The sequence below is a fragment of the Emydura macquarii genome, unplaced genomic scaffold (assembly GCF_026122565.2).
Source record: "Emydura macquarii macquarii isolate MOO-44397 ecotype Brisbane River unplaced genomic scaffold, CSIRO-AGI_Emac_v2 contig_2768, whole genome shotgun sequence".
In the NCBI taxonomy this organism is placed as follows: Eukaryota; Metazoa; Chordata; order Testudines; family Chelidae; genus Emydura; species Emydura macquarii.
The window spans coordinates 4,310,981-4,334,644 of NW_027132905.1; the positions used below are offsets into that span (position 1 = coordinate 4,310,981).

Below are 23,664 nucleotides of genomic sequence, written 5' to 3' on the forward strand. Positions count from 1 at the left end.
GGGGCACAAGGTTATTGGGGGTGTGGAGCAGTCTGAGCATGGCTCACGGGAGCATGTGCTTTCTTAACTCTAGCAATTCCTTCCTAGCCTTTCTAGGTTTTGTTTCCATTGCAAAATGGTGCTTGAATCCCCTTTTGCTCCACATTCTATACCCCCGATGCACACTCCCCATTCCCAGAAGCATTCTGGTTCACATGCTGCATCACCATCAGCTGTTGGACCTGTCTGCTGAGCTCTTCTTCGTGTTGGGGGTGAGCTTAAGAACCGAGCATTTTACTGAATCTGGAAAATAACTCTGGGAATGTAAAGACTCTGTATTCAACATCAGAGCTGGCTATAGTCCCAGGGCATATCGCCCCCTGCTATCCCATTAGCCTTCAGATAGTAAACATCAAGTATGAAGAAAGTTTCCATATAGGACGAGGCCAACTCAGCTGTGGTCAAAGTTTTAGTAGCTAAAAACCCACTTGAGTTTGACAAGAAATGGGACTTAGAGAAAAAAATCCACACATTTTTGTTTAAAATTTTTCTTTTTTACCCCCCAGTTTCAAAAGATCATTTTCAAAAGTATTGAGACTTACTTGAGCGTGCGGAGACCAGGAGACAGACAGAAAGGGTTAAATGCATGTACAGCCTAAAGGGTCCCTAGAACAAGATGTAGAATCCTGGGACATAAGGAACCATGAATCAAAACAACAAGGGCCAAATTCTGCTCTTATTTTCATTCGTGCACCTATAGTGGGGTTGCATCTATCTATCTATCTATCTATCTATCCACCTAATTTCTGTGCCATCTCCGTTCTTGTAGAATTAGGATGCCAAACTTTGTAACTGAGAGCAGAATTTGCCCTAGGACTCTGAATTCAGGGAAGAGGTGAGAGGTTGATTGACTGCACTCAGTCTGACTAAAGGTCTGAGCAGAACAGAACTACAAAAGCATTGTGTCTCGACTCGCTCTGAGTCGTGTGGACCACTTGGAATGGATTCCTCAGGAACTGCCGCTAGCCCACCATGTGATCCACCTGGACCCCCAAGGCGGAAGGGAGGTCACAGAAGAAAAACATTTTGTTCCCAGTAGCAGAGAAACCCGGCCTGCAGGAATGCTGCCAGGGCAGGGCTCCCTTTGCAACCCAGCATCCTTCCTGATTAAACCACCCTCGTCCTGGCTGTTAGAGAAGTGTGTGTCTGTGGTTGAAATACTGCTCAAGGCCTGAGGTAACCAAGCCGCTGCCCAGGGCCTTATCCCAGCATGAGCGCTACGTGCGAACCACAGATAGTGCCTCGATTTGGAAATGACCTTGAACCCGTGCACCTCCCAGGGCCTGGGGCTATCCTTGTGGGAGGGACACTGATAAGGCTGGGAGAGCACCGCTCAGCTGTTGCGGTAGGTGAGCAGCGTGAGGCCGTGGGAAGGCTGTCGGAGGAAAACGCCCTAAGGTTATGGGGCTCCCCTCCACCCTCCTGTAGCTCTTTGCCATCCCCTATGGCACCGTGGCCGCTGAAGGGAAACGGGAGGGTCTGCGCGTGAACTGAGAGAGGCCACGGAGCAGGGCGCGGCCATGTGTACGAAGGACGTTGTCGTTGTGGTTGGTAACTGTCGCCCTTTTGTCTCCGCTGCAGTGAGGCTCCATGACAGCATCTCCGAGGAGGCCCACCACTACCTGATATTTGACCTGTAAGTCATGGCGATCGCTCCGGTCCATCCTTCGCGCCCGGGGCACATTCTTCCGCCGCCGCTCGAAGCCGTGGCACCTGGACCCCTGCCCTGGAGCGATGTCTCTGGAAGGCCTGGTGCCACTGCCACTGAGAGGCAGCGTTCCTGGGGGCCGGGCACAGAGTAACGGGGGGCAGGCTTGAAGAGGCCATTTTGATCCTGCTTCCAACGTTCCTCCATTAGCTTTGTGTTCTATGCAGATCAGAGCAACAATTAGCATATTTAATGCAGCCTCCCCAGAGGTCCCCACGCTACTGCTGCTGTATGGCAGCTTCCGTTCCTTCCCCTTGGAGACGGAGGAGCCCGGCAGCCAAGAAATCTCTAAGATGCTCTACTTTGTGTTAAACATTCCCCTCCACCCCTCACCCTCCCCTCCTCTGCCTGGTTGCTCTCAGCTCTTCCTCCCCCTGGCTGCCCAGGGAAAGACCGCTGTCCAAATGCTGCACCGCAACTCTGAGGGGTTTGCTGGAAGCGGGGGGGACGGGTAATCTCCAGACCACACTGAAAGTGAAGAGCCTAATGTCATCTGAGTTTGGAAGGGCACAAAGATCTGGGAGCACCCGGCACTTTCTGCAGATTTTAGGGCCAGGTGGGGACCATTGTGATCATCTTTTCCCCCAAAAAGACCCTCTTCACTTCCCACTCCAGATCACCAGATCAGATATGGCCCATCTGACGGCCGCTTGGTGGCCTCCGCTGGGAAACGAATCGGCTGTTCCAGGTGCTGGGCTGAGAACTGTGTCAACATGGGGAATGAACCATCCTCCCAGCCCGGCAGATGGTTTAAAAGGATGTTATATCAGGCAAAGAGACCCCTGGTCTTTGGAGCTCCTTAGTCCCTTGAGGGTGGAGTATGAGGCCAGGGTAAAGTGGTGCTTGGCTGAAATCACTGGAACTTCAGGACATACCTGCTGTGTGCAGCAGCACAGCAGGGGCACGTAGGTTAGATGAGTCTGGTACTTTTGGTGGCATGTAACTGGTTAAATTTCCCAGCGGGCTCTCTTCCATTTCCTGGAAGCTGCTCACCCAGTGGGTGGGAAGGAAGCACTGGTCAGCTGGGGGAAACGAATTAGCAGCCGCCGTTCCTCCATCTTTCTCTCCCCCGTCCCTCCAAGCTCAGACGTATCAGCAAGCTGGCTCCCGATCCCAGGATCCACAGCTCGGGGGGTGGGTTAAAATGGGAATTCAATTCTCTTGTTGCCTGGAAATAAAAATGACCAAGTGCCTAATCTTCTCACTCACCAGTTCCACACCCCCAGTGCCCCCGCTCCTCCAGACACACTCTCCCGAGCTGTATGTGCTCAATGTTTGCTGAGTTGCTTGTCCAATTGTGCTTTGTTTCTTTCTATGGGTCAGATCTCCAGCTGGTATAAATCCGTGCAGCTCCGTTGCCTTTAGAGACGTCCCGAGCTGACATGACTCCTTGTCTGTTTCATTCACAGTGTCACAGGTGGGGAACTGTTCGAGGACATTGTGGCCAGAGAATACTACAGCGAAGCGGATGCCAGGTGAGGATGGCAACCTACCAAATGTGACCCTGCACGGCTTGGCAACTGTGCCCAGCCAGGCAAGGGAAGGGCGGAGATGCCCAGCCTTCGCCAATAGCTTGAAATCTGTCCTCCGCCAGGGATTTATGTATTTATTTTATTTGCAATATCAGAGCATCTGTTTCCTCCACTTTGTATACTGATTTCCTAGCAGCACTCAGAGAGCTGCTGCTCTTGCTTCTTCGTGTGATGTGACACTGCAAGAGGCTTACTCTAGCCAACACGTTTTCCATGCCAAGGATTCTGTGCGTAATCACACTGCCGATTCTCCAAAGTCAAACCCGGGCTGCTTTAAGTGAATACAGACAGGCACTCCCCTTACCCCAGATTGATAATGCAGTTAGTGTCCAACCTACCCACCTGACTGGTACCACCTTGTGGAAGATACGGTAGATCCCATTAAATTCGGGACATTCACCAGTTGCAATAGTTATTGTTTATGAATTTAAAGGCGTGTCTATGGCATTCATCACTGGCGTATCTGAGCACCATGCAAATATTGATGAATTAAGCCTCAGAGTAGCCCAAGAGGTAGGGAAGCATTAAAGGTCCCATAGGAAATCTGTGGTAGGGAACCTACGTCTCCAGTGCCCTTAGCCACAAAACCATCCTTCATCCCTTTATCAGTGTCTTTATGGGCTAACCCCTCCCAAGCAGAGGGAATAATGCTGAGGTTCAGGTAAACATAGCCATGCAGTAAATGTCAGATTCAAGGCTCTTGCATGAAAACATTATCTTTATTTCCTTGTTTGGAATTCGCTTTTTATTGAGTGTCCTGCGTGCACTGAATACATTTATAACCAATCCACTTATCAGTACCCTGCAAAAATGTCAATCAAGACCTTTTGTTTTGCAGACAAATATTTTGCAATCAAAGTTATAATCCCCTCTTGGCACCTGGAACTTCTTTTTCTTTCTTTCTCATGCATACAACAGAGTGTGTGTGATTTAACGAGGTGTATATAACGAACAGACACAATGAGACTTACAAGCACAAGTCAGGAATAGGGGAATGGGATTGGAGTTACCATTATCTTTATATCTTAAGAAAGACAACAAGAGTCCTGTAGCACCTTAAAGACTAACAAATTTCTGCGGGCAGAAGCGTTCGTGGGCTGCAACCCACTTTGTCAGCTGCATGAAGTGGAAATCACAGGTAAGAGGTATATATGTACATCCAAGGGTAAGAAACATAACAATGGGGAGGGCAAATGCTAACAAAGTCCGTTCAGTTAGAGTAGATGAGGGCTATTCACAACCGTTGATTAGAAGGTGAGAATGTGTGAACAGTGACAATTACTTCTTGTAATGAGAGAACCATTCCAAGTCCCTATTCAGACCCAGTCTGATTGTGTCAAGTTTGCAGAGAGTTCCAGCTCTGCAGTTTCTCGCTGAAGTCTGTTTTTGAAGTTTTTTTGTAGAAGTCTGGCAACTTTCAAGTCAGCGACAGAGTGTCCTGGGAGATTGAAGTGCTCTCCGACTGGCTTATGGATGTTACCATTTTTTGTGTCTGATTTGTGTCCATTTATTCTTTTGCATAGTGACAGTCTGGTTTGGCCAATGTACATTGCAGAGGGGCACTGCTGGCACATGATGGCATATATTACATTAGTAGACGTGCAGGTGAATGAGCTCCTGATGGTGTGGCTGATGTGGTTAGGACCCGTGATGGTGTCACTAGCGTCGATGTGCGGGCAGAGTTGGCAACGGGGTTTGTTGCAGGGATAGGTTCCTGGATTAAAACAACGAGAGTCCTGTAGCACCTTAAAGACTAACAAATTCCTGTGGGCATAAGCTTTCGTGGGCTTATGAAGTGGGTTGCAGCCCACGAAAGCTTATGCCCGCAGGAATTTGTTAGTCTTTAAGGTGTTACAGGACTCTCGTTGTTTTTGCTGTAGACAGACTAACACGGCTTTCCCTCTGGAACGTTCCTGGGTTAGTGTTCTTCTTGTATGGTGTACGGTTGCTGGTGAGTATTTGCTTCAGGTTGGGGGGCTGATTGTAAGCAAGGACAGGCCTGCCTCCCACGGCTTGAGCGAGTGAGGGATCATCTTCTAGGATAGGTTGTAGATCTGTAGCTGACTTGAAAGTTGCCAGACTTCAACAAAAAAACTTCAAAACCAGACTTCAGCGAGAAACTGCAGAGCTGGAACTCATCTGCAAACTTGACACAATCAGACTGGGTCTGAACAGGGACTGGGAATGGTTCTCTCATTACAAGAAGTAATTGTCACTGTTCACACATTCTCACCTTCTAATCAACGGTTGTGAATAGGCCTCATCTACTCTAACTGAACTGACTTTGTTAGCACTTGCCCTCCCCATTGTTATGTTTCTTACCCTTGGATGTGTATATATACCCCCTATCTGTGATTTCCACTTCATGCATCTGACGATGTGGGTTGCAGCCCACGAACGCTTATGCCCGCAGGAATGTGTTAATCTTCAAGGTGCTATAAGACTCTGGTTGGTTTTGCTGTAGACAGACTAACACAGCTACCCCTCTGGAATTTTATATCTTAAGAGTTCACCTGCTCTGCCTAAAGTTATTGCACAAGCTGGTGTCCTGATTTCATCAGGAGGGCTCCAACTCCCATTATCAAGTTCTCCGTACAGCTGCTCACAGTGTTTCTGTGGGGATTGTTTTAGCTCATTACCTCTGACAGTCATGGGGGTTCCTAAAGCAACCTGTGTGCTCCTTTTCTATTGTTCTCTAAGGATGGCTGAATGACTTCAGGAACCCCAACCGGGAGTTTTATTGGCAATCAGGATTTGATTGTTCTACCTTTCTCCATTCTGCACCTACACGGGACTCTGCAGAGAGATTCTGAGCCATGCTACATGCCTGCTAGTGGGAAGAGGGATGGGGGTGTGGAAAGAGATAAAAAGGAAGGGAAACACCTAAGGAAGCCCTATCTCTGCTGCATTCCCAGAGCACAAAGGTGACTTGTCTGATTTCTCTCTCCAGCCACTGCATTCAGCAGATCCTGGAAGCTGTCCTGCATTGCCACCAGATGGGTGTGGTCCACCGGGACCTAAAGGTAAGAGCTATGGTGAAAGATCCTACACACATACATGCCACTGCTAGTGCTTCCAGGATACAATGATATCATAAAGAGCGATTGTCCTGTAACCTTCTCTGGGTAGGTCTAGGGCACCTGTAACACTGTGAGAGAATGCCTTTTGGGAGCTACAGAACCAAGGACACAAAGCAAAGCCAGGCCTTCAGGAAGCACCATGGACTTAATGACTTTCCAGGGGGAGGGGAGCAATGAGGAGGTCCTTGTAGCCCAAGGTCCCTTGTCAGGCCAACTTCTCCTTCCAGAAGGATGCAGCTGGTCTGGTTAAACATGCCTTTCTCCTGCTCTGGAGAGAGAGAGACCAGCCCCAGAGGACAACACAGGTAGGTTTGGATGGAGTACTTCATGGTGGCCATTGGCGGGGGCTCAGTGGAGACCTGTTCAATCCTCAGAGACTGGAAGATTGGTAGGTGGCTGTGAGGCTTCAGGTCCCCACCAGGGATACAAAGGGCCTCCTCATATCTGTCCTCCAGTTGGGGGGAGAAAGAAGACCCATGCCCTCATATCATCTGGAACAGGAAGTTCTCTGGGGTTCACTTTGGAACCCAGCGGGGCTGAAAAAGCGCTTGATTATCCTGTTACAGCTTGGAGCCAGACAGCTCCATCTCTCCCACCCCAGGAATTCGATTCAGTGACACTGAGCTCCTGCGGGAGACACCTTCCCTTCCTGCAAGGCAGGAGGGATTTTAAGGCTGTGGCTTAATACAAGCTGGAGTATCATGTTCTCTAACTGCAGGGAGGCTCTTCTCAGATAGGCCCATCAGTCTCTCCCGTAAGTGTAAGCTCATCCCACCTCCCTTTCTCAAAATGCCTCCATAATTCAGGCCCAAATGCAGGCTGAGCAGGATCCAAGTCTGAGCCAGCGTCGTCTCTAACTACAAAGACACCAATAACTCCAGTGATACCTGGGAATCAATAGGTGCTGTCATCAGTTTGTTTGCCTGCTGTTTGTCTAGGGATTATTAAGCCAGCTGCCTGATTCCAGGCCAGCTAATGCAGTCGAAAGAGCATAACTAGACTATAACTCTCCCTAATCAATGTAATAAGATTGCCGCTGAGTGGGAGCCCAGAGTCAGGCGCTTCAGCGGAGATGGAAACCGGAGTCATGCGTCTTCATCAGCCCTAACGTAGGGAGTGATGGAGTCTGAGCTGCAGCCACCAACTCTATCAATAAGGACACAAGCACTGCAGGCGTTACTGGCCATCACGCCTCTTGTTTCTACATGAGAAAAAGAGATCAGGGGGAGCAGTCTGTGAGGAAACCTCTGATCTGTAACACAAACTATTGTTTTTTCTTCCCTGAAGAAGCAAGGGGCCAAATTCAGCAAGGAGTCCAAGGAGCCTAAACTGGTGTAGGTTACTCCGTCTTTTAGCCACCCAGACATGAATATTCCGCTATCTCAGACGGCCTTAGAATTAGACTCACATCCACCTACCATTGTGTAATGTAACCTCCCCGCCCACACATCACCCCTGAATTTGGCCCATTGAGTCTGAGTAAGGCAATGCAAGCTAGTGTACCGGTAACTCACAGGCCCAGGGGCTGGAAGAGAAAAGCAGGAAAAGTAGCAGGAAAAGCAACCACCAGGAGGATGTGAGAAGGTAATTGTGGCAGGCCACCCCCTTATTCTAACGTCCACTTTCTCCATGTCTCAGTTAGACTCCCTTTCTGCTCACATCTATGTCAGAGAGTGGGTCTGGTTAGTTCTGGGGGAGTCTAGCAATGTTGAAGGCAGTCGAAGTGTAAAGGACTCTAACTTACCCCACCTTACATTGATGAGAGCCAAAGTCCCTCCTTATGCTCTGGTGTCTCTGAGGACAGACTCATGTGCTCCTTTAGGCCTATGCAGGGAAGGTCTATCTTTTTCTTTTCTTGTTCTTTTTAAAGCTTCAGGTCTGCCCTCCTTGTTCCTCCTTGCCCCTTGGAGTGTCCCATCGCGTCGCGCAGCATCGTCAACAGCATCATGGCATGGCGTGCAAACATCATGTCGGGCAGCCCGACCTTTCCTAACAGGGGCGTGTGTAGCCAAGCAACCCCCCTGGGTTTTTCAATTCAGTGTCTCCCAGCTTGCTTCCAATGGGAGACAGTCCCTTACCCAGAATCTGCACTGGAAATTCTGCTGGCCACAGCCATTCACTTGGCCAGTCAGAAAGCCCCAGCAAACAGGTCCTGCTTGCACCCAAGTGGTTTGAATACAGGATTGGAAGGTGGTTTTTTATTTTGCTCTCTGTCCCTCGCTTCCTCCTGTAGCCAGAGAACCTGCTGCTTGCATCCAAACTGAAGGGAGCTGCAGTCAAGCTGGCAGACTTTGGCCTCGCCATTGAGGTGGAAGCGGATCAGCAGGCGTGGTTCGGTGAGTAGAAATGGTCGGGGGATTGAGGAGGGATCACTATCCATTTCCTGTCTCGATATGTGTGACTAAACAGGACCCCCCCTTTGCCTCCCACTGTCTATGAATGTTTTATTAACGTCACAAGCAACACGGGTACCTTGAATATTTATCCCGGAATCTAACCAAGGGTTAAAAAATTTCCACTGAGCTCGCAAGGCAAAGCCAGGCCAGCAGGGATGGAGGAGGGTGGTGGAACCTTGAAAACAGCTATATGGCAACTAGACCCTTTCAAAGGAGCAGTTTTGGCCACCTTCGTGGCTCCAAAGTGGAACCGTCCTACTGTGCACTTGGGATAACCCATTTATTTCCATTGGGAAAATACGCTCTTGGGTCCCAGAGATGCTCAGGCAAAATAGAAGCAAAGTAACTGAATGGGGACTCGATGAATGGATGTGTGAAGCTTGAATGTGAGTACAGAGATACTACAAGGGTTTGATGACCCTGGGATGGGTACAAGGCCCGTATGCTCCCAGTCCACCAGTGGCTTACACCATGTTGAAGTCCCTGAGTGCCTGTTCACTGCGCTGCTGCAGGCCCTGTATACTGCCATTGCCCCAGACCTGTGGGAAAGGATGTGTAAATCTGGTCTTCTGTACGAGGGTTGAAACTCAGCGAGGCCTCAGTAATACGGGTGGGCTACACGTTCCCCCGGAGAGGGTGTGACGTACGTCGTCATGAGCAAACGTGCCGATGTAGAGATGAATAGAAAGGCAGAGGACTGGAGCAGGATGCAAACCCAAGACTTCTTCCTAACGCTGTGCCAACACTTGGTTCAGCAGACTAGCTCCATGCCTCGCCTGACTCATTTTCCTATCCTTCCTTAACCCATCTGATTAGCTGCTAATAGGCCAGGACTTCCTGACAACAGGACAGATTGGTGTCTCAGTTACACCAGTGTAAATCTGGAATGACTGCGCCCATGTCAATGCAGTTAAATCATTGGATTGACCCCACTATAACTGAGAGCAGAATCTAACCAGTGCGCTCAGAGTCCTGAAGGAACAGGCACTGAACTCTGAGGACATGTAATCAGATCATGTGAGCGTGGGCCCTCTGGCTGGCCCATTGTCTTTGCTATGGCCGTTCTCAATGGACTAATTGTGGCAGAAGACCCAGGTCACACGCCTGTCTCGCTGTCGGCTGTCGGCTGTCGGGAGCTCAGGACTCCCTGGCGAGCGCTGGGGTGACTGGGTGTTGTCTGGGTTTGGTCCGTTAGGTTTCGCTGGCACACCAGGGTACCTTTCCCCAGAAGTGCTCCGGAAGGATCCCTATGGCAAAGCTGTGGACCTGTGGGCATGCGGTAAGTCAGCCTGAGTTTAGAAAACGAGGAAGCAGGACAGGTACATTTGGGAGAAGGAAGAAGCAGCCAAGCTTCTTATTCCCCACGTTCTGTGCCACGCCCACCAGCACATCAGAGACGTGTATATTTCAACGTGCTCATTCTGATGCTGCAGTGGCAGAGGGCAACCCATATCAGAAGGGGCGTACCCCTGCCGTTCTGTGAGCCATACCCTCCCTGCCCACCTCTCCTAGCACCCAGTGGCATCATTGTATGTTTAAGTTAAGCATTGAAAAACCAAGTTCTTCTGAATGTTAAACTGCCAGTGAAGCTAGAGGGGCAGTGCATTAACAATGTGGGACACTGGCTTTCCATGCCACCCCTGTCACAAGAGAGACCATTGCTATTCACCCAACAGGCCAACCCCTTCTTGCAGACCAACTCTGGTAGCTTTCTCCGAAACACCCGCACTTTGCAACGTGCCGGCACCCTCCCTGAGACGTGCCTGTCGCATGAGGCCAACACAAAGTGTTGCATTAGGCCCAAACAAGTGTACCTCGCTTATCTGGAACACGATGCACCAGTCACCCAGCTAATTAAAAGCTTCACTTTCCAATTGATTTCACAGCGCAGGCACATGGAGAGGCTCTGCTCTCCGTATGGGCTCCCAGCATGTCGCACTGAGCAGATTGAAACGGATTTCTTTTAAGGCCAAACTACTTTCAAGGAGGCCCCGTGCACAATGTGCGCCTACATCCGTGTGCACAGTTGCTGTGACTGCGTGCACAGATCAGAGAGTGGCACACGTGCTTGGCTCGCTAAGCATCTAACCAGCCATTTGCGTGCACAGGCAACATGTGTGTGAATGTCAGCATGAAATCGGCAGCTGCGTGAGCCCTACTTAATAAAAAATCTACCCTCACCTCTAACTTCTGTCCCTGATTTAGACCAACACAGAACTTGGGCCCATACGGATCTTCTGAGTCAGTGATCTAAACCCTATCTGACATCCCCTCGATAGAGGTCTATAATAATATTCTTCTATCCCTCTCTTGTACAGGAGTCATTCTCTATATCCTGTTGGTTGGATATCCGCCCTTTTGGGATGAGGACCAGCACCGACTCTACCAGCAGATCAAAGCTGGGGCCTATGATGTAAGTAGTTTGTTTTTCTCCCCTGCCCGCCCATCTCTCACAAACCTTTCTTCTCTTGCTGGCACTCCACCTTGCCTCCAACTCATCACTTTTGACTCCTTATAAAAATGGAACCAGTCGCTGAGACCGGCTGCCAGCTGGAAGGGAACCGGCTGTGCCGTTCCTTGTGCTCTGGTGATTGGCAAGGTGGAAGCACATATCCACCAATCACAAACACAGACATTCCAAGGCCGTGCGGAGGAAGCGGTGAGGTTTTGGTTTTCTCTGTGGAAACAACACAACACAAAAAAGCCAGGGTTACTGTGGGGAAACCTGCGCAGATCTTTGTCTGGAGAAGTTGCTGCTACTGAAATGTTTGTTCGGGACAGTACTAACGCTCCGGCTGCATGCGGAAACTGGGTTCATCAGCTCAGAGCTCGGGACCTTTTCTGTATCAGGCCTCCCCCATCTGAGCTGAAGGAGAATTTCCATGAGAGAGAGCAGCGTTAGGGTGGATATTCTCCTGGCACGCTGCTACTCCAGGCTACAGGAGGGACAAGACGGTGAGAAAAAACAGCATCACGTCTGGCTGTCTCCACTAGAGGATGGACTTTCTCCTACTCTCCACTATTCCAGGCATTCACACGCCCTGAGCTGGCAGAATTAACCCTTCACTCTCCCACCACATCCTACCAGCATGAGAAGAGGATCCTCCTCTTAGGAGAGGCCTGTGTGGCAATGAGCTAAACTGTATCTGGGTGGGCTGGGCAGCAGAAGAAACGCCTCCAATGCCATTGCTGTTAGCAGTCTCACCTCTGGCCTCTTTGCCTTTGCAGTTCCCGTCACCCGAGTGGGATACCGTCACTCCTGAAGCAAAAGACCTCATCAACAAGATGTTAACGATCAACCCATCCAAGCGTATCACGGCAGCAGAGGCTCTGAAGCATCCATGGATATCGGTAAGCACAGTGTATAGGATGGGCCAGTCAGGGCACTCACCAGACACTGGAAGGAGGGGCAGCTTAGCGCACTGCTGGGAGATGTGACCTGTTCTATTACGCGGGTACATCCTTACCGTTAAGGATGAAGGTCCAGAATCGGGAGGTTTTATGCAAAGGATGGGATACCTCGCGTCGCATATTGGTGAATAGGCATCGCCCGTCTCTCTGGTTTGAATGAAAAGGTCCTTTCCATGTTCTGCTCCTCCTGCCAGGTCTCGCGCCAGGATCTGTTGCTCTGATAGAACGACAGGCATTTCTCCGAGTCAGCCTGAGACATTTAGGTGTCGTTAAACCTTAATGCAAGTGTAGCATTAATACAAATTCACGTGTAATACTTGAGCCCTGGTAGCCTGGTGATGGGAGGAAATGTAGCCAAACCAAGAAGAATGCCCTGTTAATTCATTAATGTCTCCCCCCCTGCAGGTGCGTCAGACAGTCAGAGCCCTGCAGCTTCTGGCTTCTTTGCCAAGGGGGTGGTGGGAATCCCATCTCTCTTTGAGGAGGGCTGTGTCAGACCCACCTACCCAGCTCTCTGAGAGCTTGGATCATAGAGGTCATCATCTCTAAGCCCTGCTCTGCCATTGCTGTGGGCTGGGCCATACCTTCCTTCTCCTGCTGCTGCTCCTCTTCCTCCTTACAGCTGCAGCTTCTGGTAGAAACGCAAGGCCCCGCATGACTCTCTTCTGCTGTCTTCCTTCTGGATGTGTGGGTGGGATTGAGGCGCTCTCCCCCACACATACATAGAATCAGAGAAGATGAGGGTTGGCAGGGACCTCAGGAGGTCATCTAGTCCAACCCCCTGCTCAAAACAGGACCAACCCCAACTAAATCATTCCAGCCAGGGCTTTGTCAAGCTGGGCCTTAAAAACCTCTAAGGATGGAGATTCCACCACCTCCCTAGTAACCCATTCCAGTGCTTCACCACCTCCTAGTGAAAAAGTTTTTCCTAATATCCAACCTAGACATCCCCCACTGCAACTGGAGACCATTGCTCCTTGTTCTGTCATCTGCCACCACTGAGAACAGTCTAGCTCCATCCTCCCTGGAACCCCCTTTCAGGTAGTTAAAGGCTGCTATCAAATCCCCCCTCATTCTTCTCTTTTGAAGACTAAACAAGACTAATTCCTTCAGCCTCTCCTCATAAGTCATATGCTCCAGCCCCCTAATCATTTTCATTGTCCTCCACTGGACTCTTTCCAATTTGTCTACATCCTTTTTGTAGTGGGGGGCCCAAAACTGGACACAGTACTCCAAATGCGGCCTCACCAATGCTGAATAGAGGGGAATAATCACTTCCCTCGATCTGCTGGCAATGCACCTACTAATGCAGCTCAATATGCCGTTAGCCTTCTTGGCAATAAGGGCACACTGTTGACTCATATCCAGCTTCTTGTCCACTGTAACCCCCAGGTCCTTTTGCAGAACTGCTGCCTAGCCTGTCGGTCCCCAGTCTGTAGCCGTGCATGGGATTCTTCCGGCCTACATACCACTGATCTCTATGGTCTCTGCGAGTTTGCTCTCACCACAGACTGGAGCACTCTAGCTGAGAGGATGGCGTCTAGGAGCGTCTGGGGCAGACCCTATCACCCACTCTCGGCATTAAGTCTCCGTGTTTCCCTGGAATAGTATGGGACCCTGCTTGGGAGCCCATGAAAGAGCAGCCAGAATCAGGGCAAGTGGGAGAGTTAGCAGACCTCGTGGTATCTGCCAGCTGTGCCCCAGTTTATTCCACTGCTCCCAGAAGGATGTTTAAGAAGGCCTGTGTGCTTTCCCCATGCAGTCGCTAATGGGGTTCACCATGTTTATATTTCCTGGCTCCCAGGGATACAGACTTCCCTAGGAAGAGAATATCACAGGGAAAGTATGGTCAGAAGCAGGAGAGGCCTGGACTGACGGGGGGAGGGAGGGCACCAGAGACCCATGGTACGCCACAGTGCCTGTGGGGAGTCACTGTGTGCCCCTGAGGGAAAAGTCCCCGGCCTCCACGTGCCTCTGCCATACGCAGAGTGGACATGGAGTTTAAAAACAGAGTTCCTGCATCACAGAAAACCAGAAGGCTCTAGGCTGAGCTCTCCTGGGGCAAAAGTCAATGACACATAGCCAGAGGACTCTCCCCTTCTCGTCAACGCCAGGAAACCACGTCCCCAAAACTGCTTCTTTCAGGACTTTTTTTCCCAGAAGGTCAATGTTAGAGTTGTCTTAGCCAGAGGCAGGGGCTGTATAATCCTCAGTCCCTGCAGCTGGATACCTGGGGGCAGTGTCTGTGCAAATCTAGTGCAGACTTGGGGGCCTCGCGTTCACTTTAGCAGCGGATCTGACTAGATTTCCTCCGATCTGTGAGCCAGGTTCCCTCCTTGTGTAACTCCATTGTCTCCGGTGCGGTTACACCCAGGGCGAATTAGGCCCGAGGGTCCAACTGTTGTCACCGCCCATCCGGTTGGGCCCTGCTACAGGGAAATAGGGGAGCACATCGCGGGTCTGAGGTGAAGCATTAAAGAGCCAGAAGGCACTGGAGAAAATGTATTTTTGTCATGTGGAGACAATATTCTAGACTGTTGGAAACCTCGCTGTAAACAGGAAGGTCCCCGAGGCAGGGGCCAGTAGCAGAGCTTCTCCTTTCCATGGCAGAGATTGTGCCAACGCCTGACCCCACAGACACACCTTTCAGCCCATAAAACTCGAATCAACTACCCAAGTGAAAAATCGTCCGTGAACTCAGCCTCGGTGCCTTGGATAGTCCATGCCCAAAGGCCCCATTACATTTCCCTGCCCCCCACCCCCGCAAGGAACTGCAGTGTTAATCATCCAGACAATTAGAGTCAGCCCAGGCCTTAGCTCAGCTCTCTGCAAGCTAATTTACAGCCCGCTGCACAGCACAACGAGGAACAAATGAACGCAGAGGGCGACTAACTCATGCTACCCATTAACATTTTATCTGCTGTTTCCGTCTCCAGAAAGTCCCACATGCAGCTATGGCTTATGCCTCAGCCACGAGAGCCAGAGTGCATGCGTGTGTGTGTGTGTGTGAGAGCAACAGCTGTGTGTGCGTACATGTGTGCAATAAGCCTGCCCCAGGTACTTGGGTCTCCAGGTTGCTCCCCTCCCTTCTTCCCTCCATTACTAAGCGGGCTCTCCTTCTGTCTTCTAGCACCGCTCCACCGTGGCCTCATGCATGCACAGACAAGAGACAGTGGACTGCCTGAAGAAGTTCAACGCCAGAAGGAAGTTGAAGGTAATTCGCGGGGCCTACCCCTGACACCCAGGCACCTTTGGGAGGCAGCTGGGAAATGCACGAGGAGGCACTTTCAAAACCTTGCGTAACAGGATGCAAAAGAGGAGGTGGTTCGCTTGCCCCCGCCTGCTGGGTCTGACCAGGGTTGCTAGTTATTTTGAGGAAGTCGTATGTAGGGTATGTTGCAGGCAAGTGGCATAAGGAGATGGTGGCCAAACCAGGCACTAGGACTCCTTATTCCAACGCGGGGCAGGAGCGACGTCTTACACGTCTGGAGCACCTTTCAGCCCAGGCAAGGATGCCAATGTTAAACCATACTCCAGGGTGTCTTCACTTGCCACTAGCAGGCAGCCCTTTTCACGGTGCACAGCTGTGCTAGCCACCTCAGCGGGTTAGAGCTGGAGAGAAAGAAGTGCTGTTCTATCCAAACAACGAGGTAGAGGGGGTTATAGGTGGGCCAAATGCTGGAGTAGAAACGTAACCCAGAGTTGGGGGGCTAATGCTGCCGCGCACTTACAAAAAGTGCTATTGGATCACGAGTGATCAGAAGGAGTCAGAACTCTGATTCTCCATCTCGTCCAAAAAGGGCCACCCATATAGCGCCCCGGTGCCTCCTAGCCCCATGCTGGCATCCATTCCCTCCTAGCATGGGAAGAAGAGTGCCGAATATTGAGTCATTAACAGCAACCGCCTCCTGCAGTCTGTTACTGTTCCCTGAAGGCCTCGCATCTAAGCAGTGATCTAGCCCTGCCCTTCATTAGCCTGGGAGATCTGCTGGCTTTGCAGCACAAACTAGCGCGGCTCCAGACGGGTAACAAGATGGGCATGAAAAGAAACGGGCAAGAATCGATGTTTACTGTTCATCTCAGCAAGCAATCAGATTAACCCTTTACTGTAACCAGTTATTCAAATCTCATTATATGCTCCCTGACTAGCTAGTAGAGTGGACTGGAAAATGGAAAACATTTCTAGTGAACAGTTTTGCAATATTTTTTTTTCCATTTCTGGTCAAAGTTTAGTTTCCACCCAGCTGTAGTTAGTATAAGAAGTGATTTTAATAGCATTGAACCTGATTCTGATCTCCGTTAAACCCATTTAAATCTGGAGTAATTCTACTGGTTACAGTGTACACAGACTCAACTGAAATCAGAGCATGGCCCATGTATCTGATGCTCCCTTTAATCTCATAGGTAAAAGGCAGCTTCGTGGCCTGCAGTGGAAACTCCGTCACTGTGGTTAGGGAACCAAGAACAGGAAAATAAACTGTTCTTGAAAAGTCAAAGTGTGTGTTACTGGAGTGAGCAGAGTCCTGGCATTTTGTCCGTTTTCATTCTGGCAAAATCCCAGAAGGGCAAATGATGTAGGGGTGGGGGATTTCTCAGAAAATCTCAACATCAGGAATCTTCCCAAAAACTCCCAGTAGAAATCTCTCTGCTGGTCTGGTCTCCGTGCCTTTGGAACACAGGCCACAGAAACGATGTTACGGCAAGGTGCATAGAAAGCCCGGCCCAGGGGAGAGATCCAGATTGCCCTCCCAAGAAGGTTGTAAATCATGCCATCCCTTCCATCGCCACAGACTCGGATTGTGGGGCCCCTACCCAGAATCTCCACGTCACCACACCCTCCCCTGTTTCTACAAACTGTTGTCCACGTCTGTTAATATCATCTCTGGGCTATGTTCATGGCCCTGTGCAAGCTCCCACCAGCTCCAGCTGGCTCCATTTGCCACTGGATACCTGTGAATAGAAGGACAAATGGATGTGACTCTGAGCACAGTGATCTCTCTTTCCTTTCTTTCCTTTCTGCCTTTTGTGTGTTTCAGGGAGCTATTCTCACTACGATGCTGGCAACCCGGAATTTCTCTGGTAGGTGTTGTCTTGGCACCTCACCCTTTTTACTTGATTGCTTTGCATTTATGATATACACTGGGTTTCAGGTGTTATGCGGAAGCTGATACGCACCCACAAAAGCCAGCCAAACCCAGAAGCCTTACTGCTAAAGACTGGCTTAGACTGTCCCTCTGCATTTACACCATGCACGTCCCTGTGGGATCTGAGTGCTCGCGCTGCTTGTTCATAATGGATGTCATTCTAGGAAGTGCCACCAGGCTGGCAGCTGGGAAGGTGATATGGCGACGGTAGAGGAGAGAAGTTTGCCCAAGGGGTTGGAAGCAAAGAGGTCCTCAAGGGCTTTATATGCATTGGTCTAATAATAGTTCATGGGGAGCAGAGTTCAGATCCTGGGGAGGTGCTAGGATGGAGACGGTGCAGCCTCTCTCTTCACAGTTTTGTAGAGAGTGGGTGGTGCTCAGATTCAGCCCAGCAGGGGAAGTTCCTGTCGCTGTAATAACCCCATCCCCAGCCATGCCAGGATAGGATCCAAGGATCACTCTCCCGTTATCTCTGGGCAGAAGGAAAGAGGGAAAGCTTTTCAGGAATGGCCATGAGTACATGCTGTCTCCTCCCTTTCCCCCGCTAGCTAGGCTGTGAATAAATAGAGGCGGGTCTGGTCATGCAGGCCTCTCTATGGACGTCAGCACAAGGAGGCGGAACCTAATCACGTAAAGCGCCCCCACCATACGTTCCCCTTCCATCGAGGGCCCTCTGGGATGGGAACTGCAGTCCCCAGGTCCCCCGGTGCCTGTGGCGGGCTCTGAAAGTGAGAGACCCTCTGTGAGGAGGAGACCACCACTCTACGTTGCGCATCATGGCATGCGAGTTATCAGGTTGCTTTCCCTGAGCAGATGGATTAGCTGCAAGCCTGGACTTGGAGTCCAGCCCTAAGTGAAAAGATCTCTCTCTGTGTGTGGGGGAGGGTGTTAGAGAGTCATGGAAAAACTGTCCTGCAGTCAAGACCTTTGGAAACTGTCCAGGTACCATCAGAGCTAGACCGCAGCAGTCCCCGGACGCTGGAGTCTTTTCTTCTTTCCCTCCTTTCTCTTTCTGCTTTTCCGTCTCGCCCTCTCTAGGGGAGAGTCCCTGTGGTCAGAGTTTCAGGAAGGGGTAATGCTACGGGCAAGTCTGGTCTTTCCCTTACCACCCGCTAGCACGCACAAATGGAGAAGAAGGAATTGGGGAGCCCATTGTCTACTCTTACGGGATGCACAGACATAAGTAGCTAGTAGCGGCTCTCACAGCGCCTGTCTCGTGGGGTATTCAGCAGGCTTAAAGCAAACCCTACAGGTGGGAATTCCCAGAAAGGGATCCTGGGTTCCCAGGTGATTCCTAAGTGCGGCACCAAACGAGATCTCCAACAATCAGTCTGAACCTCAACCCTCCTCAGAAAACTGGCATCAAACGCATCCCCTCCTCAACACAGGCCCCTGCAACTCCCTGTTGCAGCTTACTCAGAGTCCTACCATCAAAGAGAGAGGAAAGCACTGAGACAGTGTGCAGGGCTGCAGGCCTGTCCTGGCTCTGTCCCCCAGAGAGGGGCGAATCTCTGACATCAGGGGTTCAGCCAGCCTAGAGAAGAGGTCGCTCAGATCTGTTGTGGCCATCGGTGTGTTTTGAACTGGACCAGTCTCAGGTTTGTCCCAAACTCATCCAACATGAAGCAAAAAAGCAGGTGATCACACCTCGGTGCTAGACCATAAGCTCTTCTGGGCAAGGGACATATTCATTTTGCTTCTCAGACAATGTGGAGTACATTGTAGCTGAATATTAGTAGTAGTAGTGTTGTTTTGAAAAGACGATTAAGCTTGGAAACGGGTCACAAAGAGTTTTCTGATCTATTATTGTTAGTCTTTGATCGTAGTTTAGTCACACAGTGCCCAAAGCGTGCTAGGGACTTTACAGATCATTCGAAGACACGGTTTCTACTCAAAAATCTTGACAATCCCAATAGCATTACAGATTAGTTCTCACACGGATAACCTGTATTCTGGACAGACCCTAAAGAAACCCTGGAGCTAATCTGTGTTTTTGAAGGCCGGTGAACGGGCAATTATATGAATGATGACGTGGGCTGTGAAAAGCCTCTGTGGCATGATGCTGATTCCCAGCCCCAGCAGTGGGCGGGAGTGGCCCTGGGGAATTTGTACTTTATTTTTAGAACAAAATATGCCCCCTCCCCACCTGATTGTAACTCCCCCTCTCCGAGGGCCTGACTTCCCATCTCCCTGCTCCTTGCACCGCTCAGATGCTGGAGAGCTGCGCTGAGATCCAGCACACTCATCTCACCCTCCCGCGTGGGAGGGCGACAGCTGGGAGCCTGTTGTTTGTTTGCTGAGGGCAGGGAGCTGACGGGCGCTGGAGCGGCCCGGGGGGGGGATGGGGCTAGGCCTGCAGTGATAGGTGGAGCTCAAGGGAGGCCGTCTGCTTTTCATCATCGTCAAATTGTGGATTGCAGCTGTCAGGTCGAGGGAATCGTAGCACATGACCCCGGCAGCATGGGGCTAAAATTAGAGAGCGAGGCAGGCAGGCAATTCCACAGAGCGCTGCATGGCGTTTCATGCTCAGCTCCCCAAGACAAAAGCAGGAAGGCCCAGGAAGGGAAGCCCTGGGGCAGGACCGAATCTCATGTTCTGCCGTGGAGGACACTGGATCCTCGCTGGCCAGGCTGCTGCGTGATCCTTGAGTCCCGGCGGGAAGGAAAGCGTGGAGAGCTGCCCAGCCCCCTGCTGGTTCCAACGCTGGCCTTTGCTCAGGTTCCTCCGTGCACCTGGCTTGACGTGGACAGAAGTGGCCATGGCCTTTATTTCTACGTGCGGGAGCCGGAAGGGCTGGAGATGAGGAGGTCACCTTGCAGCTCAAGGGGCTGTTGAGAGAGGCTGCACCTGGGGCTATTCCGCTCTGGGCTGGGCGTGTACCGACGAGGAAGGACTCCTGAATCCCTTCTCCCTTTGGTCCAACTCCACCCTCCCTGATGCTGCTGATCCTCACTCTGTTGGTCTTGGTGCCTTGCCTGGCCCTGCTAACTTCCCACCTTGTCTCCGCAGGAGGGAAGAGTGGGGGAAACAAGAAGACGGACGGCGTGAAGGTAAGCGCTGCGTCCCAGCCGCTGCAGCTCTCTGGATGCCAAGCATCCAGGCTGCAGTGCATTCAGCTCAGCTGAGGGTCCTGCCCTGGCCCCGCAGCCTTCCACTGTTTGTAAGCAACGCGTCGCTGGCCTGGCTGGGTGCCAGCCCCTTGTCCTTATGCCAGAGGGCGCTTCCTCCGTACAGGAGAAAAGGGGAAAACTGTCAAATGTGCCAAGCTCCCTAGGGAAAAGCTTAGCAGCTTGCAGCTCGGGGAGGGAAGAGAAGGGATGCACAGGCTCATGCTTGCATAATGCGGCTCCTCCACCACCCCAGCAGGAAGGTGACGTGAGGAGAACTCAGACGTTAGCTCCCGCTCGAGGATTTTACTGCTGCTCAGCTGCCTGCCCCCTGTCTCTTCCCACACGGCCCCCACTCTCTCCCCACGAGGGCAGGAGTGATGGGGAAAGGAGCGGAATAGAAGGGGGGTAGGGTGGTGGGGGAAGAGCATGGATCAAGAAAGGAAGAGAGGAAGGGGAAAGACAGGCTTGCAATTTACGCCTGGTGGGGAGAGCCCAGGGTTCAGGCGAGCAGCAGTAATTCAAGGCTGAGGCAGGCACGCACACCAGCATGCGAGCCCCGGCAAAGTCAGAGTCACCCAACAGAGGCTGAGTTCAAGAACCTGGACGGAGCAGCCTGTATTCCAACGAATACACGAGCAGCAGGAGCCTGGCTCTCTGCAGAGTTTCCCAGCCTGCCAGTTCCAGTCCAGCTCCTCTCGCTTCCCCAGTGGGTGGCACCGGTCCAGGGGGGCAGTGGGGTGAGCCAGCCCACCCCTACCTCCTCCAGCCCCAAATTCAAGAGTTAGAAATAGTAGGGGGAAAAAAATCCCATTTTACTTTAAAAAAAAGCATGGGCCACCGAGGTCTTTGTTTCTTCTGCCACATCAGGGGTGTGAGTGATAGTGCCCTGTGTGCTTGGGGTACCTACGGAGCTCAATGCAACCTCCAGGGCAAGGCAGTTCCTACGGGCGCGAGAGCCCAATGGAAATCAGCTCTCTCCATTGCCACCTGTTCTAATGGCACCTGAGGGGGGGGGACTTCATCATGCTTCCTCCCCAGAGAGGGGCATCTCGTCTGTGGGAAGGCCTCTCTGCTTGATGCCCGGGCCTGCAGGCCCACACTCACAGCTGAGGAGAAGAGGCTGAGGCAGGGTTGCCAGAGAGGCCTGCCCGTCACAAGAGTCCACACTGTCCTCATACGATGGTCAGTCACATATCAGTCACGTGGGGTGTGGTCCAAGATCTCCTGAAGTCGTTGGGCGTCTTTCCACTGATTTCAGCAGGGCTTTGGATCAGGCGCCACGGTGACCTCTTCTCTCTGGGGCTTTCAAACTTACGAGCTGTGCAGGGTCACAGGTTTCTGAGGGTCAGCGAATCAGGCCAGTCTTCGTCCCGCTGTGGCCCAGTGACTGGATGGGCTAACGAGGTCTGGCAATGAATTGCTTCCTCCCACTCTGGTCCCGTTGGAGGAGGCCAAGCCTGCAGTGTTCATAGCATTTATGACCACAACGCTGCTGTATCTGAGCTCAGCTCATTCTACCTCGGCCGCCAGCCTCTCCCTTTCCCTCTTGAGATTCACCCGCAGGTCAAAGAATATTTTGTCTTGACCTCCTGACACGGGGGCGTAACGTTGCCACACAAAGGTGCTGCCTCATCCTGACGTGAAGATGCCGCACTGCGTCACGACGTCATGACACACGTAGCGGTGCCTTAGGTCAGAACTGTCTCTGTTAACGTGCTGCACGCCAGTCCTGCGGGACGTGACACAGACTCTTCACAGTAAAGACCCGGACCAGGAGAGTTATGATTGTACCATGGGCATCTCACTGTCAGCCTGAACTGCCCCTCTGCTATCCTGGCACTGCGGCAGCCTGGTCATTCGGGGAAATAATCCTCCCAGCGGCGCTGCTAATGCAATGCAAGGAGCTACGGGGGAGGTAAGACAAATGGAAAGATGCTTTCTAAAGCTACAGGAAGATAGGCCCATGGAATGGGAAGCCGGAGCAAGGGCATTCCTTGGTTTGATTGCCCACCAGCAAGGCCCCTCATGCTAGGTTTTTATTTTGTTTAAAAATTGCTGGGAATTTCCTGGTGTTTATTACAAAAACTTAAAAACCGATGAAAAATCGGTGCAAAAAATAACTTGAAAGTTTTCTGGCTTAATATTGGGGGGGTGGGAGGACAGGTAAAAAGCTGCAAATTGAGAAAAGTTAAGAGTAAAATGTAAAAGCAGTTTAATGCTGTGGTGGATTTCATGAACTGTATGTTAAGAGTGTGTACACATATGAACGCATGTGTGTATCTTCCACTACATTGCCTTAATTTAACAGGCAGCCTCACATTTACCCTGAAACTAATTTTTAATTCATATAAGCACATCTGCATAATGTAATGGATTGGATTTTCTTAATGTAATCAGTTTTTTCAAGTACTTTAGAGGTCCAAAATGTGGGTGGAAAGTGGTAAAAGAATGGCAGAATAATGGCTTTTGCAAAAGCCAGGAATTTTTGGGTAAAAATCAGTAAAAACAGAAAACAAAGGGCCTTAGCCATCCATAAGGGCAGTCTTGGATTAGGCCTGTCACTTCACAAAGATGGCTGTGCTGGTGGAAAACCTCTTTGCTAAAGGTTCTTCATGTTGGTTTTGGTGTTGGTCAGGAGGGTGAAGATAGTCCTGGGTATGGACGGGGGAGAGGGGGTATAAAGGTAACTGTGGGTAGATAAACAATGGGTTTAGGAAAATAATCTTCTGAACCATCAAGAGGGAAGGGTTTCGATTTCCAGAACCGCATCGGTCACTTGGGTTTGTAGCCTTCAGTTCTGAATCTTGTCTCATGGGCCCCACTGAAAAGGGGAATGGTGAGTGAATGGGCTTTTCTACCCTCTGTTATCACGCCGCTCTGGGGAGCGTATGAACTCGGGGCACAGTTCTGGATGTTCTCGGGAGATGGCAGCCAGAGGGGCGCAGAGGTGTGGAATATTCAGGCTGGCAGCCGGACGTGCCCCGAGGCGGAGCTGGTGTGACAAACTGGACAATCTGCAGAAATCAGGACCCCTGCTGGATGTGTTCATTTCTTTGGTTTGTGTTTTCAACTTGGCTGGAAAAGTGGGACAGTGTCTTGAAAACTCCCTGGGTTCTTTGGGGACAGAAGTGTGAGTCCCCTTCGCCCCTCTAAGCGGGGGAGGTACTGGTTTTCAGTGAACATCACTGTAACTCAGGCCATGTGGTCTAGTCTGTTGCTGGATGGGTTGTGTGCCCATACGGGG

The 23,664-nt window shown here is 51.1% G+C and overlaps 1 protein-coding gene across 2 annotated transcripts in view; it reads left to right on the forward strand.

Moving 5' to 3' along the window:
* The window catches only part of CAMK2A (calcium/calmodulin dependent protein kinase II alpha), a 70,735-nt gene that overhangs the window by 36,376 nt on the left and 10,695 nt on the right, over window positions 1-23,664 (forward strand). For both annotated transcript variants that reach the window (XM_067566926.1, XM_067566928.1), the window contains exons 4-13: window positions 1,621-1,675; window positions 3,157-3,222; window positions 6,230-6,302; window positions 8,593-8,695; window positions 9,951-10,034; window positions 11,074-11,168; window positions 11,984-12,106; window positions 15,297-15,380; window positions 17,203-17,245; window positions 20,320-20,360. In XM_067566926.1, coding sequence (XP_067423027.1) covers window positions 1,621-1,675; window positions 3,157-3,222; window positions 6,230-6,302; window positions 8,593-8,695; window positions 9,951-10,034; window positions 11,074-11,168; window positions 11,984-12,106; window positions 15,297-15,380; window positions 17,203-17,245; window positions 20,320-20,360 — 767 coding nt within the window. The remainder of the gene's footprint in view (window positions 1-1,620; window positions 1,676-3,156; window positions 3,223-6,229; window positions 6,303-8,592; window positions 8,696-9,950; window positions 10,035-11,073; window positions 11,169-11,983; window positions 12,107-15,296; window positions 15,381-17,202; window positions 17,246-20,319; window positions 20,361-23,664) is intronic.